This window comes from Rhinatrema bivittatum, chromosome 2, assembly GCF_901001135.1.
Source record: "Rhinatrema bivittatum chromosome 2, aRhiBiv1.1, whole genome shotgun sequence".
Taxonomy (NCBI): domain Eukaryota; kingdom Metazoa; phylum Chordata; class Amphibia; order Gymnophiona; family Rhinatrematidae; genus Rhinatrema; species Rhinatrema bivittatum.
In genome coordinates, this window is record NC_042616.1 from 464,706,374 (window position 1) to 464,719,208 (window position 12,835).

The window sequence follows — 12,835 nt, forward strand, 5'->3', positions numbered from 1 at the left end:
TAAACTGCTCCCTACTAAATTGTTCTAACAATAGATGCCTCCAATATGGGATGGGGAGTTTATTCAAAAGGGCTTTGCATTCAAGGCCCTTGATCAGTTCAGGAAAAGCATTATATCAATTTTCTAGAATTGTGGGTAATAATGAATAGCTAAAGCCTTTCAGAGATTGGGTAGCCAACTGAATTCTCCTGCTACAAACAGAAAATCTGGTTGTATGTTATATCTGAGCATGCAGGGAAGAACAGGATCCCTCCTGTACCTAGAAACTGTCAAGGTTTGGAATGGGACCATCTCTCATGGGATGACCATAAGATCCACATCCTCATAGATCAACTCCATGCACATTTCCCACCCTTTTTCCAGGGACTGACCAGATTATCTGTATAATGTACTCAGCTACTTTTTTCACATTGTACTGTAATACATTGTACTGTAATACAGTCACCAAATCAGAGGTGGCCCTTTTTAGTTTTCTAATTAATGATGGAAAAAGTATATTCTAGTGCCATGTTTCACTTTGCCTTAAAGAGGAAGTACATCTTTGGTTTTCATTCCAGTTAGGTAGAAAGCATTATTCTGTCATGTAATGCATAGCTTGCATTTTGTCCAGAATTTCAACACACATTCAAACATGAAGATAAAATTATATTTTGAGGAACTTGTGAGTAAGAGATAGTTTTGAATCATTCAAGTGTATGAAAGATAGAAGAGTGAATAGATGGACTTTAGTGTTTAGAAATACAATTTTTTTATTTAAAGATCTTATATATTGCAGCTAGAGACAACCATCCATTCAGTGCAGTTTACATTCTATTTATTTATTTATTTATTTGGACATTTTAGGGTAGATTTTAAAAGGTTGCGGGCGTACATGAGCACGCGTTACCCGGAGTGCACACATGTACACCCGATTTTATAACATTTGCACTCATGTTATAAAATCCGGGGTTGGCCCGCGTAAGGGGGTGCACAATTGTGCACCTTGCGCGCACCGAGCCTTGCTGCCTTCCCCCGTTTTCCTTCCCCCCTACCTTCCCTTCCCCTACCTCCCCCGCCCTTTTCCCCCCTACCTTTTTCCTTTTTTTCGATTCTATTTCCAAACTTACTTCAGCCGTCCAACTGCTGGCGCGCGATCCCAAGCACAGCGGCAAATTGCCGCTGTACCTGGAGCCTCTGGCCCCGCCCCCAGACCGCCCCTTTAGTAAAGCCCCGGGACGTACACGCGACGCCGGGCCTTTTGAAAATAGGCTTGGCGTGCATAACCTTTTTAAAATCCGTCCCTTTATATACTGTCGTTCCAAATGAAGATCACACAAAATCCCAAACAATCTGAATGCACATCAAAGCACAATTGTATCACAGATCATATATATGTAACCCCACCCCAGTGTGCCTGTCCTGCACGGGTGGGGTCATAAAGGGAGAGGGGCAATTTCCTTCACTGTGTGTGTTGTGTGTCCAAATAAACACACTGGACTCACTGGGCTAGTGTCCAAAAATTAAAGTCTTAATTAACAGTAGTTAACACTGATGCAAGTGGCACAATAAATATAGTTCCAATACCACAGGCTTCCTTGATTCCTTTACAGTCTTTTCCTTCTATCTGTGCAGGATGGGATTCCGTCCACCCTTCTGCTTTAGCTGACATGGAAGTCCCTAGGAGCAGGGCAACTCGACACTAGATGGGTTGCCCTACAGATGGCCAAAATCCTGTCCTTGCACAGAGAGTGTATATTCTCTCTCTCCGAATGGGTGCCTCAAAAGTCTTCGTAGTTTTTTTTTACTCACAGATGGCAGCTCTTCATATTCCTTTTAAGATTATCACAACCTCAGTCTCTCTTCAGGATCCCTGGATGTAGGTGTCTTATCCTTCTTCAGTGCAGGAAGGAAGGGGCAGCCAAAACAATCTCCCTTCTGGATGTTTCAACTTAATGTCCTTTTCCCTTAACCAAAAATAACACTAGGAGTTACTCCTTCTCCTTTTCAGAGAATAAAACCCCTTGCATAACACCATATGGTGAGGACTGGCTGAGCAAAATCCTCTGAGCTGCAGCAGTTAGCACGCTGCCTCCAGCCTTTTCTTATACAATTTATCTTTATTAAATCAAACAGCAAACTGAACTTCACAATTACTGCCTACCTTTGCAGTCTTCTTTACAGCACAACTTCCCAGAGCAGTTCAGGAGCTCTGTTCCTGGAAGGATGGGACCTCCCATCCCAGCTGTGCTTACACTCTTATTCCCTACTAACTGGTTATGCCCTCTGAGCTCCTCCTGCCCAGCAGAGTCCCACTCATGGAGCATTCTTCCTTTAGGGGATTTAAGGTGGACCAGGCATCTAGCCTGGGCCTGCACAGGTTTATAGGGGAAAACTAGTGGCATTCTCTCATAGAAGCATTCAAAAGGTCAACCAGCGGAGCTCACAGAACTTCTCTGAATTCCCTTAAAATCTTTGGATATAGTCCATCCAGCCCCATTACTTTATCTATTTTTACTTTAGCTAACTCTTCACAAATGCAGTTTTCTGAAAATTGAGGTTTTCCTCACTTCCAATCATATTTGTGTCCATTTTCTGCAGTTCTACTCCTGGCCTTTCCTCGGTGAACAGTGAACAAATATATTTAAGCTTTTTCTTCATTTGCCTCTACATATTCCCTGCTTCTCTGAGTCTTATAATGCCACTTCTGCACTCTCCTATCACTAACAAGTCTTAAAAAAAAATTGTTTTGCTGGTTTTACAGTATTGGCTATTTTTTTCTTCCATTTAAATCTTTGCTGTCCTGACTACTTTCCCAGGTTCTCTTAGCTTATCCAGATATTGTTACTTGTCTTCATCTTTCTGTGATCACTCGTAGTTTATGAACACTAACCTTTTATTCCTTATGTTTTCAGCTACACTCTCTAGTGATGCATTACAATAATCTAACTGGGAGACTACTAGAAACAGACCAGCTTCTGAAACACCTTGTGCTCTAAATAGGACCACAATCCCCATACTAATTGTAGTTTAAGCCCATTTTGCTACTGTGACAACCCCTGAGCTTCCATATCAGAGGTCTCTTCCAAAATTACCCCTAGAGTCTTTATTCTCTTTACTGGCATACATTCTGTGCCATTGATCTACAATGAAAGAGAAAATCAGAACTGTTTAATAGACTGCAGTAAAAAAAACCTTAGGTCTTTGTCCTTAATAGTTGTAATAATAGTTTTTCTTTCAGACTTTAATCACCCTTTTGTGCCAGGACTTCTGATTTTGTTGTTCTCATAACTACTTTAGAGTTTTGATAATCTGCTTTCTGTAGTCACTTGAAATCCCAAGTCTTGGTTCAAACATGGAAAGCCTTAAAAGATGTGAAATTTTAGGACAACTTATTAGAATTTACCCCATTGTTACTACAGAAACTCAATTGAGAAGGCAAGAATTTCTGACTTTTTGACGAGAGGTTCCAGCAATGGGAGGTTTTTTCTTTTGCTTTTTTCCAATGAACTACTTCACAATGCTGGAAGTCCTTTCTCTTTTTTGACCCATCTTAATTACCAGATTGTTTAAAGTCCAGCCACGACAATTATTAGAGGAGGATTAGCATAGATATTAATCCTTACTTTTCTTATTTTGGTATGTGAGATATTTAAATGTCCTGTTTGGGATTGGTCAATCAGAAAGTTTAGATCAGTTTAACCACCACATTGTTTGATCTCTGTATTATTTCTTTAGGTTTTTTTTTCTCTTGGATCTACGTTTTGCTGTTCTTACAAAATGATATGTGTGTGCTATAATTTGAAATGCATATACATTCTTTTTTCCTGCCTTGCATTTATTTTTAAAACTTATACAGCGCCTTTTTGAATTTTTACCATACCTACAAAGCAGTGTACAATTTTAAAAACTGTAAATACAACGTAGCTTAATGTAACATACATAAAGTTATTGATTTAAATGGAATTTGTCCCCTATTTTCTCACAGGACAAGCAGAATGGTAGTCCTCACATATGGGTGACATCACAGGATGGAGCCCAATCACGGAACACTTCTGTCAAAGTTTCCAGAACTTTGAATGGGCCCTACTGGGCATGCCCAGCATGGCACTAACCCTGCAGCCAGCAGAGATCCCCCTTCAGTCTTCTTTTTTCCACGCAGCAGTAGCCTCGCGGTTAAGGAGCTCTGCAGAGATTCCTGACAGGAATTTTCCTCACGAAATTACTAAAAGTTAATTTGCCCCACAGGGGTTCCCTCCTTTAAATTTTCCAAGCCGCGGTACTCCGATATGTTTTTACCCATTCTGCGGCGATTACCGTCAAGTTTGGCTCTCGCGGCTCTATTTTTTTCCATGACCATGGCATCAGGGTTCCGTCAGTGCCCGGACTGTAATCGTACCTTGTCCATCACAGACCCCATAAAGTCGGTGTAATGTGTCTTGGATGAGAGCACGATGTCTTGACTTGCACCTAGAGAGCAGCAGCCAGCTTCCATTGCCTCACGTACCAGTGTGAAGTCGATTGTGCCACTTCAACAACATTTGGCACTCAATCACCTCAGACCAGTGGGTACTAGCGATAATTGCTCAGGGTTACCATCTGAACTTTCTCTCCATGCCACCGGATTCCCCACCTCTACCGAAGTGGAGAACATCCGATTACTCCATCCTTCTGGATCAGGAGGTCTCCCTCCTTCTCCAGTCCAAGGCAATAGAACCTGTACCTACTCTCAGCACGGCCTAGGGTTCTATTCCCGGTACTTTCTAATCCCCAAAAAATCGGGAGGCGTTCATCCTATTCTGCACCTACGGGCCCTCAACAAGTACCTCCAGCGAGAGAAGTTCAAGATGGTAACCTTAGGCTCGCTTCTTCCTCTTCTACAAAGAGGAAACTGGCTCTGCTCTCTGGACCTCTAGGACGCATACACTCATATTGTGATAACCCCATCTCATCACAAATATCTGAGGTTTCTAGTAGGCCCAAGCACTATCAGTACTGAGTGCTTCCATTCGGCCTAGCATCTGCGCCACGAGTCTTCACCAAATGCCTTGTAGTAGTTGCAGCTTCCTCAGGACTCAAGGTGTTCATGTCTACCCCTATCTAGACGATTGGTTAATCAGGGCTCCCACTCAGCAAGCTGCTCTGTCATCCCTCAGTCTAACCTTACATACTCTAATTTCATTAGGATTTCTCATAAACTACGACAAATCCTACTTAGTCCCATCTCAAACCTTGTCGTTCATTGGGGCAGACTTGGACACCTTGCAGGCAAAGGCTTTTCTGCCTCGACAGCGAGCTCTCACTCTCGTGTCTCTTGCACACCAGCTGCAGTCTTAGCACTCCGCGACTGCACGCCACTTTCTCATCCTTCTGGGACACATGGCGTCCTCAGTTCAGGTCACACCAATGGCCCGTTTGGCCATGCGAGTCATGCAGTGGACTCTACGGTCACAATGGACTCAAAGCATTCAGCTCCTGTCAACCATTGTCCACGTAACTGACTCACTCCATCAGTCTCTTGCCTGGTGGAAAAATCAGATCAATCTCCTCCAAGGCTTACCCTTTCAGGCTCCAGACCCTCAATTAACTCTCACCACAGATGCTTCCAACCTCGGCTGGGGGGCCCATGTGGCCAATCTGCAGACACAAGGATCTTGGTCTCCAGAGGAAGCCAAACACCAAATAAATTTCCTGGAACTTCGAGTAATCAGATATGCTCTTAGGGCATTTCAAGATCGCCTCTCAAATCAAGTTATCCTGATCCAGACGGACAACCAGGTGGCCATGTGGTACATCAACAAACAGGGAGGCACGGGCTGCTTCCTTCTGTGTCAGGAAGCTGCACAGATATGAGCGGAAGCTCTCTCCCATTCGATGTACCTCAAGGCCACCTACTTGCCAGGAGTGGACAATGTGTTGGCAGACAAGCTGAGTCGCATCTTTCAACCGCACGAGTGGTCTCTCAACCCCTCAGTAGCGAACTCCATCTTCCAACAATGAGGATATCCTCAGATAGATCTCTTTGCATCTCCTCAAAACCACAAAGTAGAGAACTTCAGATCTCTCATTCGCAGCCAACACTATCAGCCAAGAGACGCGTTCTCCCTCTCATGGGCAACCGGTCTCCTATATGCATTCCCTCCACTTCCACTTCTCTCGAAGACTCTCGTGAAGTTATGTCAGGACAAGGGAACCATGATCCTGATAGTACCCCACTGATCGCGTCAAGTGTGGTTTCCAATACTTCAGGATCTCTCCATTTGCAGGCACATTCCCTTGGGAAAGGACCCGCTTCTGATCACTCAAAACGACGGGTGCCTCCGTCATCCCAACCTTCACGCCTTATCCCTGACGGCATGGATGTTGAAAGGTTAATCCTTCAGCCACTTAACCTTTCTGAACCAGTTTCCCGTATCTTGATTGCTTCATGGAAGCATTCCACGAGAAAATATTACTGTTACAAATTGAGCAGGTTTACATCATCGTGCTCTTCTCAGTCCCTTGACCCCTTTACCTGTCCAATCACGAAGTTTTTGGACTATCTCTGGCATTTATCAGAGTCAGGTCTAAAAACATCTTCCATCAGAATGCATGTCAGTGCGAAAGCCACCTTCCATAAAGGTGTCGGGGGTGTTCCCATATCAGTACAACCCCTTGTATCACATTTTCTGAAGGGCTTGTTTCACCTCAAGCCTCCACTGCGTCTTCTGGCCCCTTCTTGGGACCTCAATCTGGTTTTGGGTCAGCTCATGAAGCCACCATTCCAGCCTCTTCAATCCTGTGACCTTCGCTATCTCACATGGAAAATGGTTTTCCTTCTGGCAATCACTTTGGCTCGCAGAGTTAGTGAATTACAGGCTCTAGTTACCTTATCCACCTTACACTAAACTTCTGCAGGACCGGGCAGTACTCCACAGTCACCCTAAATTCTTGCCTAAGGTAGTTTCAGACTTTCATCTCAATCAATCCATTATACTGCCTACCTTTTTTCCCAGGCCCCATTCCAATCCAGGAGAGCAGCTCTGCATACCCTTGACTGTAAACGGCTCTAGCATTCTTCCTAGACCGTACAGCTGCCCTCAGGGAAAGCACTCAATTGTTTGTCTCTTTCCATCCTAACAAGTTAGGGCAGCCTGTGGGTAAGCAGACTCTCTCTCCTCCTGGTTGGCAGACTGCATATCCTTTTGCTATCAACAAGCGGGCATTCCATTTCAAGACCGTGTTAAAGCACACTCTGTGAGGGCCATAGCGACTTCAGTAGCACACCTACGATCGGTGCCGCTTCCTGACATTTGCAGGGCTGCCACCTGCAGTTCTCTCCACACCTTTACAGCCCACTATTGCTTGGACAAGGCCGGAAGACAAGATTCCATCTTCGGCCAGTCTGTCCTTCGTAATCTATTTCCAACATGATATACCAACACCCTTCTGCCTGCCCGTTAGGGTTCAGGATGCCCTTGGCCAAATTCCACCCCAGTCCTAGTGCCTTGCACACCTGCGTACATTTGGTGCATTCTCGGACATCCTCAGCTCGGTACTCACCCATATGTGAGGACTACCATCCTGCTTTTCCTGTGAGAAAGCAAATGTTGCTTACCTGTTACAGGTGTTCTCACAGGACAGCAGGATGTTAGTCCTCACGAAACCCACCCGCCGCCCCACGGTGTTGGGTTCGTAATGTTTTCTTATTTTATTTTTCGGCACTGCCTGTAGCTTTTATACAAGACTGAAGGGGGACCCCTGCTGGCTGCAGGGTTAGTGCCATGCTGGGCATGCCCAGTAGGAGCCAGTCAAAGTTCTGGAAACTTTGACAAAAGTGTTCCGTGATTGGGCTCCATCCTGTGATGTCACCCATATGTGAGGACTAACATCCTGTTGTCCTGTTAGAACACCTGTTACAGGTAAGCAACATTTGCTATACAATTTCAAAATATATGTATAAAATGAAATTTTAAAAACATGGAAAATCTAGTCTATTAATTGTAAGATATTAGAGATGTGCAACAATTTTTTTTTTCAGTTCTTTTTTTTTTGTTTGTTTTTGTTTCGTTTTCAGCCCATTTTTGACTGAATTGTGTTTTGCGACCTTTTTCTTTTTTTTTTCAGGTTTTTCGTTTTGATCAATAGTTCGTGTTATTTGCCAAAGCAAAAAACACAAACAATTTTGGGTTTTTCAGAGGCCCCGTGCATTCATTTTGAGGAAAACAAATTGAAATTAAAATGGGCTGTTTCGGTTAAGACAAATGCATGTCCCTACAAGACAAACACAAATATTTTTAAAAATTTGTTGTCTGCAGAACACATGGATAGACCATATTTAATATTTGTTTCCCTGTTGCACAGAAATAAAGGTTAGTAAATAAGTTGCAGGTGATAATTTTTTTCTTTGAAGGCATGCATGTTCACAGTCACAAAAGTGGGTTATGTGACTGCACTCAGTGCTAACCGGACATGAATCTTTCAGAGCTTTTGGAAAGGCAAAAGCCTTTCACTGAACATGCACAACAATTCTGAAGTGGTTTTGTGGTTCCCCTCAGTTTGTTTTCGTCCACGGAAACTTGTCAGATGATTTTTCTTCAGTACATTTAGTCAAATAAATAGTTTATCACCTAACTTTTTGGTTGATCTTTATTTCTACTTATCTAAGTGAACTAACACCACAACTACACTACCTCATGTATTGATAGTAATAGTTTGAGTTAACCAATTTTTCCTCTCTGCCGAGTGGTTTCTTTTTTTTCACCGAGTTGAAATTTTCTGTTCCCAAAAAGCTATACTCTCACACACTGTCTTCCGCTGTTTTGTGAATACATACCAAGAGCCACAAACAATCTCTTGGTAGTATTGCCTTTAACATTAGTCTTGCAGTGGCAATTAATAAAGAATTGCCATCAAAATGGTATGGTAATTACAGTAGCATCTTATTTGCTAGGGGCAAGAACCATGCAGCCAAACTTATTGCAGACCTAATGGTTGTAATTCAAGTAAATCACATGTGTATGCCCTTTGTCAGATAAAGCTCTTGTATTAAAACAGAATTCTGAGTATAGAATTTCATTATCTGAATGTTATCACATTATGCAGTGCTGTTTGACAAACTCTTCATCATTGTATAAGAAAATAAGTGTTTGACATGCATCTTATTAGATTATTTTTCCTTCTATAATAACTTTTATATTTTTTTTGGACTGTAAGTTATTGGAGCGTGTAAAGATGCAGCTGGCTTCATTTTTGGAAGATCCTCAGTATCAAGACCAACATTCTTTGCACACAGAAATAATAAAAACATTTGGAAGAGTTGGACCTAATACTGAGCCCAGATTCAGAGATGAATGTAAGTTATATAATTATTGTACACATTCTTCCTCTTGACTCTGCCTTTATAAATATTCTGTACATTTGTCATTGATTGCAGTCCTTTGTACAGTGGAGTCTCCTTCCCTCTCTGATAGCCAGTGGGCTATACATAACAGTAAAAGACGTTTTTTGCAGTCTTTTCACCTACTACATAGGACCAGGAGCTACATTTGGGCAATGGCACCACTGTAGTGGCAGCTCTGAACAAGTTATGGGGGTTAGAGCTGTACTGCATGGTTCATGGTTCAGAATCACTGACCTGCAGGGTCAGCTGGGCCTGGACAACACTGAGCAAGCAGCACAAGCCCAAGAAGGAAAGGCAGCTGCTGCTGTAGTGGTAACCAACCAGTTGTGTGCCATGGAAGAGGCAGCAGAGGTCACCTGCACTGCCTGAGTGGGGAGGGAGAAGGGCAGCAGAGACTGCTGAGGGATTAAAAAGGGAAAATATGGGGAAAAAAATAGATTGTGTGTTGATGGAATAGTGCAAACTGCTGTGGAGGCTAGCAAGCAGGAAGCTAGTGCTTCTCTCATCTACCACAGCTTATTTGCTCTTCAGAGCAAGATGAGCTCAAATAGGCCCTTAGAAGGAGTGTATGAGAAGGGCTCTCTGCCTCTGTGGCCACTTGTAATAGTCTGCCAGTGCAGTGCTAACATTTTGTATTGGTTGTGGGAAGGGAGTAGAATGTACAAAAATGGTGTTGAGGGTAGGTTGAAATGAGGAAGAATCTGACAGTGGCAATTACTTTTCCCAGATTAGTTTTACTTCTGTTCATTCCAGTTTCCTAGTTAGTGGCATCATCTGGCATAAAAAGATGCCTCAATACCTGCATGGCAATTGTATTTCTTTATTTGCTACTATCATTTACCAGGAATATGAGTGAATTGCTTTCCTTGTTCCCAGCTCACAATTGCTACTTTAGTAAGTAAAATCCAAATATCCTCAGATGTGTGTGACTGGGAGATGAGTAAATAAGTAAAACAATCAATCTCTCACTTTTTCATCCAGGGTTGGATGCAGCCCTTGAGATTTTTATGAAAAAGCTGGTTTCCCCCCAACCTGGGAATGATTAGCCAAACGATTTCCAAAATAAAGGGGTCTTTTAGTGGTAGGGGCAGCTTACTGTTCAGGTTTCCTATATAAGGTAATCTTGCTAACTATTAGCTAACTTACTGTTATCTGTTTTATGCACCTATTAAAATAATATTGTTATGCATGGGGATGGCAATTTTCAAAGCTATTTTCATAGATAAAAAAAATGTTTCCAGCAGAAATGGCTGGTTTCCTCAGCGTGTGTACGTTTACCCATATATTTTCCTAGGTTCAAGGGAGGCGGCAACATGAATAGATTTGGATTTTCAAAACTACATGCCTTGTTTTGTGCAGGAAAGGCAAGCGTAGATCTCTGCAGGGATGCTTTTTATGCATTTAGTTTTGCTTGGATTGTTTATACCAATGCCCCCCCCCCCCCCATATAAAAAGTACTTAAAAGCTCAGGATAATGTAAAAATGCTGTGATGGAGGCATAGTTGCTAGATCAGGGGCCGATGTACTAATGCACAGAACTACCTGCAGGTTAACGGCCTTGTTTACACACAAGTTTCTACCCATGCAAATGAACTTGGTAGAATCTGAACTCCCAGGACATCCACTAGGGGAAAAAAAACTACCCCTCATTGAAGTATGGTGATCTTTTTTGTGAGAACTGATGCACAAAGACATCTTTGTATGCTGGTTTTCACTGAATTCTGAATCAGAGTTGCTTTTCATGATATTGCATCACAGGAACTCATTAACTCAAATCTTAAGTACATTTTTGCACATAGCATACTGGGGCAGATTTTCAAAGGGGTACGCGCGTAAGATACGCGTGTATCCCTCGAAAACCTGCCCCAAGCTCCCCCTGCACGCACCGAGCCTATGTTGCAAAGGCTGCCGGCACGAGCAAAGCCCCGGGACGCGCATAAATCCAGGGGCTTTCCTGGGGGGACGTGTCGGAGGGGCGTGTCACGGCTGGCGCATCATCGGGGGTGTTCCGGGGGCGGGGCCACAGGCATGGTTCCAGCCCGGGGGCGTGGCCGTGGCCTCAGGACCAGCCCCTGGACCGGAACATGGCGCGCCAGCAGCCAGCCCGGCATGCGCAATTTACGTCTGCCTCGGGCAGGCATAACTTTTCGAACAAAGGTAGGGGGGATTTAGATAGGGCTGGGGGGGGTGGGTAAGGGAGGGGAGGGTGCAGGGGGTGGAAGGAAAGTTCCCTCCGAGGCCGCTCCGATTTCGAAGCGGCCTCTGAGGGAACGGAGGCAGGCTGCGCGGCTCGGCGCGCGCAGGCTGCCGATTTTGCTACGCGCGTATCTATTAAAATCTGGCATACTTTTGTTTGCGCCAGTCGCGCGAACAAAAGTACGCACGGGCGTAGTTTTTTTTTAAATCTGCCCCACTATGCGCAACGTTTACTATTTACAAGACAAGATAGTACAAAATGAATTTGGAAAAAGGAGTTTTGCAAAAAAAAGTATGCAAAATACCAAAATGTAAGTATTCTTGCATGTTGTGAATTTCACATAGCCTTACTTAGTATATCAACTTCTTTAACAGCAATATGCAGGGATTTAGAAAATGTTTTCAATATATATAGCAAAATCTATTGAGAAAACAGCTTAACAGGTTTTGCTTTCAGAAAATTCAAATGGACTAAAATACCTGAAACTGTGAATAGTTTCAGGTTTCAGGAAGACTGGTAATTGGTTTTGTTTAAAATGTGACCTGGGCCAAAGAAGTCTCTGATACATGATTTCTTTAACATCACCTATGTATCTGTTGTTGCTCCCATTTACACCATTTGTGTAAAATCATTAAACAATTTGGAGTGAATTAACAATTTTCGCTCATGATAGTCAACTTTTTCCCCCTGGGGAATGAAGGTATCAAAGCCTTCCTGAGCATCAACCAGTGCTTACTAGACATTGCTAGTTGGTTTTGAGATAATAAACTTAACTTTAACGTCAATAAATTTGAAGCCCTTTGGGTAGGGAGAGCCTTCCCAAACAGGATACTCAGCTTACTTTGGATGGGATTCCTTTACTTGTTAGTTCAAAGACACAAGATTTGGGAATGTGGTTGGATGCATCACTTACAATGAATGAACTGATGTCTATGGCTATTAAACAAATGTCTTCTGACAGCTGTATTTGCTTAAGTAGTTACTCTTTTTTTTTTTTTTTTTTTTTTTTTTTTTAATCCATTTGATTTCGCCACTGTGGTCCATGCATTAGTAGTATATATAGACAGTTGCAGCACTTTATATATTGGTCTGCTAATGCTCTTCTGTAAATAACAGGTTTACCAAATAGCTTTAGCAGTTACAGTAAATTCAAAATAAATTTGCCAAATTTATTACTAATACCAACCTTAGTGACCATTGATGGTTGCCAGTGAAAGTCTGCTGTCAGTTTAAATTATTTTTATCAGTTGTTGTAAGTCGCCTAGATCCTTTTTGGATAA

At 42.8% G+C, this 12,835-nt stretch overlaps 1 protein-coding gene across 8 annotated transcripts in view; it reads left to right on the forward strand.

Annotated features, from left to right (window-relative positions):
* RELCH (RAB11 binding and LisH domain, coiled-coil and HEAT repeat containing) overlaps window positions 1-12,835 on the forward strand; it is a 500,624-nt gene that overhangs the window by 400,137 nt on the left and 87,652 nt on the right. For all 8 annotated transcript variants that reach the window (XM_029590486.1, XM_029590488.1, XM_029590489.1 and 5 more), the window contains one exon: window positions 9,172-9,310. In XM_029590486.1, the coding sequence (XP_029446346.1) occupies window positions 9,172-9,310 (139 nt within the window). The remainder of the gene's footprint in view (window positions 1-9,171; window positions 9,311-12,835) is intronic.